This window comes from Chrysochloris asiatica, unplaced genomic scaffold (assembly GCF_000296735.1).
Source record: "Chrysochloris asiatica unplaced genomic scaffold, ChrAsi1.0 scaffold00059, whole genome shotgun sequence".
Lineage (NCBI taxonomy): Eukaryota > Metazoa > Chordata > Mammalia > Afrosoricida > Chrysochloridae > Chrysochloris > Chrysochloris asiatica.
Window position 1 is genome coordinate 10,378,809 of NW_006408577.1, and position 5,070 is coordinate 10,383,878.

At 39.1% G+C, this 5,070-nt stretch overlaps 1 protein-coding gene across 1 annotated transcript in view; it reads right to left on the reverse strand.

The window, feature by feature from the left end:
* ZSWIM2 (zinc finger, SWIM-type containing 2) overlaps window positions 1-5,070 on the reverse strand; it is a 31,508-nt gene that overhangs the window by 19,894 nt on the left and 6,544 nt on the right. The window contains exon 3 of the mRNA XM_006864067.1: window positions 531-571. Coding sequence (XP_006864129.1) covers window positions 531-571 — 41 coding nt within the window. The remainder of the gene's footprint in view (window positions 1-530; window positions 572-5,070) is intronic.

Here is a 5,070-nt window from a genome sequence, read left to right on the forward strand (position 1 = left end):
AAAAACTGGACTGCTGGTTCAAACCCACCAGCTGCCCCTCAGAAACCCTATAGAGGGTTGATATGAGTTGGAATCTGCTGGACAGCGCTTAACATTCACACATTATTTATTTTCCTTCCTTTCCTTTCCAATTTGTTGTAACCTTCAAAGAATATGTAAACTTTTTCTTAACTTTTTACAATAGTGGTTGCATATAATACATGTCCTTTTGTGATTGACTAATTTCAGTCAGCATAATCTCCTCCGTGTTAAACCACGTTATGAAGTGTTTCACAGACTCATCATTATTCTTTAGTGTTTTGCAATATTCCATTGTGTGCACATATCCATGTTTGTGTCATGGCTCTTATTTCTTTAGGATATGTACCTACTAGTGGAATTGTTGGATCATAGGGTACTTCTATTCCCAGTGTTCTAAGGAAGGGCTGTACCATTTTCCACAGTGGTTATACCGTTTTACAATCTCACCACCAGTGAAATAAAAAATTCTTAAATTTGTTTAACTCAAATTAGTAGAAAGGAAAACTTACATTCATGATTCCTTGGAAGCTTGAATTTTTTCAACAAGACCCTAATTTCAAAATAGACAAAAATCAAACATTTGTTTCTGAAACAACCTCAAAAGACATTATTTAGTTTTAATTTTAGAACAGGAATAACATTATACCATTTATATTGCTAAAAGTATTATGAATAAAATTAAAAGTTTCATCAGTTCTTCTGTTAGATATATGTTTTTAAAAAGCTTATATGAATGAAAGGAATCTTGGTCTGGCATTATAGGATAAGCACTGGACTGCTAACTGAAAGGTCTTTAGTTCAAATCCACCAGCTGCTCCTTGGAAACCCTATCCAGGGTTGCTATGAGTTGAAACAGACAAGATAGCACTTAACAATAATGTGTGAAAAAAAAGGTGAGAAATGGAAACAGAGAAAGCCAGGAATCCATGCATATTTTCTTTAGGTCCTATAGTCATTCACAGATAGAAGTTTGTGAGAAAATTTATGTATTCAGGTCACTTTCTTTGAACTCCCTTGGAAAAGAAGTAATTGTATGGAAATGGTATCAAGTGAAGGTTTCCCTACATTCATTTAATACTATATTTCTATATATAGTAATCAAAATGACTTGTCTCCTACATATATATGGTAAATATATTGTATGACATTTTTTAAATTCACTAAGTAAAGCGTAATATGGTATTTATTTATTTATAACTGTTTTATTGTGAATTATGTGATCGTTTTCATGGGAGAACATTAGCTTTACATTCATCCTATCGTAAATTGTTACATTGCCATGGTTATAATCCCCTCCATGCATCATCAACCAACCAAATGGTACACCCCACAAACCTGCCTTTTGGGTGTTAGCACATAGCCCCTCTCCCTCTCTGGGTCTAGAGTTCCCAGCAGCTCCATCTCTCCACGTCATTGTCTCTGCCTCCATCTCTGGCATCACTGCTTCTATGGGTAGGGTCCTGCACTCTGCTCTTCTCCTTTGATGGTCCCAGGGGTCTCTGCTTCTGGCCTGCAAAGTCAACTACTCCCCTTCTTTTGCTACAAAATGTCTACCTTTACATTTCCAACCCTCACAGTCAGTCCTGATAGCAATTATTCACTATTGTACCACAAGAGTTCTATTCCCATCTCCTTTCATCAGCCCCACCCAGGCAGACGACTGGATGCTACTCAGTGGAGATTCTACCTTCCTCCATGACCTCTGGATCTAGGCTCCCTCTTGAAAGCTTGTAAGCCAGTCACTTCTTGCCTTTGTAAACCTCCCCTCCTCCCATTTTGGGTAGCCAATGTCCAAGTTGCCCATCCCTGTCTACTCTGTGTATTGAGGGGATGGAAATGATCCTCGCTGTAAAGATTTGTTCCCTCATTTGAGATACTGTATCCATAGATGTAGGTCAAGTGCATCAAATTGTATCCAATTACTCTGTTTTCCCTCTTCTTTTCTCTTCTAGTTGAGCTCTGATCATCCAGCCACTGAAGCCTGGTCAAGTGTGAGTGGTCTTGTGCATATGCCCTTTCTTCTTGTCAGCTGGACACTTCACTCTCCACTCTAGTCCTCTGTGGCTATGTCACTGACTCTGGCCCAGGAGTCCCCAGGTCTTGCCACACTGCTGGTCAACCAGGTCTTCACCAGGGTTCCAGAAGTAGATTGAATGTGGTTGGACTTAGATGGCAGCTTCATTGCTGATTTTCCCTCACTTCCCCTCATCAGTGACCAACATGGTCACCAGTCAGAACACGTGTCTACTTGTGTATTCCAATTGAGTCTTAGTCTTGGAAGGGGGTTTGCCCTGAGGGGACGTGACTGCTTGCCTTGATGTCTCCTGGGTGAGCAGCTTGCTTGTTCTTGTAGTAATCAGTCGGACTGCTGTTATTGTTTTGTATTTTTCCGGTCGGTCTTTCTTTCAAGAATATCTTCTGTTCTTCTAGTCACTCCAGGCTGTCCTTTTAAGTGGAAATTTCCCACCTCAGATGATTCTGGATGGGGTTCAGGATTCCCCCTATGGTCTTATGTAATGCAGAGCCTCCACAGGATGCCTCCTTCACTGGGCACATTGTAGGCCCATTTTTGGTATTCCAATCAGTTTTAGGCAGAAGATGGACTTACAAGCTTTCTATAGTGATATTTTTGGCTATTCTTTTCTCTCCCCCTGAAGTATCTATTTTATAATGTTATGCAAGGGAAACCAAGATTCAAGACAGCCAAGCATGTTAACATTATATACCTCCTTTTGCCCATTCCAATCATGTCTCAATCCCTGAATCCCAGAGCCCCATTGTTCCAAGGTTGTGAATACATCATTATTTACATCTGTCCCACTTAACCCATGCAAACTTGCCTAATTGTTTTCCAATCTGCCTTGTTCTTCCATTGCCCTCCCCCTTCTTGTGTATTGCCCCCCTCACTAGCACCCAAACTATCCTGTGTCTATTCCCTACCCTGTGCTCCATCTTCCCCTCCCTCACCTCACTCCACCCTCCATATCCCAGTAACCAGCAAAGAACCCCACCCCACCCCCCTTTGTATGGTTTTTTTTTCTCAATCTTTTATAGTAGTGGTCCTATGCAGTATTTCTCTTTTTGTGACTGACTAATTTGGTGCTGTGGGCTAATGTGTCAGACTGCAAAGTCATTTGAACTGCAAGGTTGGTGGTTCAAGCTCACCAGCTTCTTCTTGGAAACCCTATACAAGGTTGCTATGGGTCAGAATTGACTCGACAGCACTTAACAATTTCACTCAACATAATATCCTCAAGGTTCATCCATGTTATGTGATATCTTACAGTTTCCTTGTTGTTCTTTAAGATAGCATAATATTCCATTGTGTGTATGTACCACAGTTTGTTTATCCATTGCTTAGGCTGTCTCCATCTTTTTGTATAGTGCTGCTATGAATATTGGTGTGCATATATCTACTCGAGTTATGGCTCGTATTTATTGTGGGTAACTACTAAGTGGAGGAATTGCTGGATCATAAGGTATTTCTATTTCTAACCTTCTGAGGAAGCTTCATATTGCTTTCCAGAAAGGTTGGACAATTTTGCAGTCCCACCAGCAATGCAGGAGCATCCCAGTCTTTCCACATCCTTACCAGATACTTTTTTGATCTTTGCTGTTATTGTTAGTGTGAGATGATATCTCATTGTTATTTTGATTTGCATCTCTCTAATGGCTAGTACTCATGTATATTTCTTCATGTTTGTTGGCTGTCTGGATATCCACCTTGGTGAAGTGTCTGTTCATGTCCTGTGCCCATTTTTTAATTGGGTTGTCTTTTCTTCTAAAGGTGTTGTAGTTTTCTATATATTTTAGAAATGAGTCCCTTGTCTGATGTGTCACTGCAAAAGATTTTTTCCCATTCTGTGGGTTCCCTTTTTAATTTTTTGGTGAAGTCTTTTGATGCACATATGTTTTTAATTTTTATTATGTCCCAATCATCTATTTTGTCTACTTTTGTTTGTATAGTTTTCAAAATGCTTGGTAGTCTGTGTATTCCGTGAATTAGAGTCCTCACATTTGTCCCTATTGTTTCATCAATGGCCTTCATAATTCTGGGAATCACACGTAAGGTCTTTAATCCATGCTGAGTTAGTTTTTGTATAAGGCGTGAGGTCTTGCTTCAATCTTTTGCATATCACTTTCCAGTTCTGCCAGCACCATCTGTTGAAAAGACTATACCCTACCCATGCAATATATTCAGGTAATTTGTAGAAAATCAGTTGGCTGTATGTGGAAGGGTTATTTTCTGGATTCTCGATTCTTTTGCATTGGTCAATGTATCTTTCATTGTACCAGTACCAAGCTGTTTTGACCACTGTAGCCATGTAGTAAATTTTGAAGTTGGAGAATGAGAGGTTTCCAACATTCTTTTTCTTAAGCAGTGCTTTGCTTATCCTGGATCTCTTTCCTTTCCATATAAAGTTTGTAATTGTTTTTTCCATCTCTTTGAAGAATGCTGCTGAAATCTGGATTGGGATTGCATATATGTGTAAATTGCTTTGGAGTTTCACATTGTTAAGTCTTCCTATCCAGGAGCATGGTACATTCTTCCATTTTTGTGGTCTCTTTTGGTGTCTTATAGTAGTGTTTAGTAGTTTATTTTGTGTAGCTCATTTGTTTCTCTGGCTACATTTATTCCTAGATATTTCATCCTATGGGCAGCTATAGTAACTAGTATTGCGTTCCTAAGTCCTTTTCAGTGCTGTTATTATTAGTATAGAGGAATACAACTGATTTTTGCATGTTGATTTTATATCCTACCACTTTGCTGAATCTTACAATGAGGTCTAGTAGCTTTTTTACTGAGTCTTTGGGGTTTTCTATCTATAGGATCATATCATCTGCAAATAGAATTTTACTTTCTCTTTGCCAATTTGGATGCCTTTAATTTCCCTGTCTTGCCGCATAGCTCTTGCTAAAGACTTACAACAAAATATTGAATAGGAGTGGTGACAAAGAGCATCCTTGTGTGGTACCTTTCAGTTTCCCTCCATTGAGAGTAATGTAGGCTGTTTGTTTTGTATATATGTTCTTAATTATGTTGAGGAA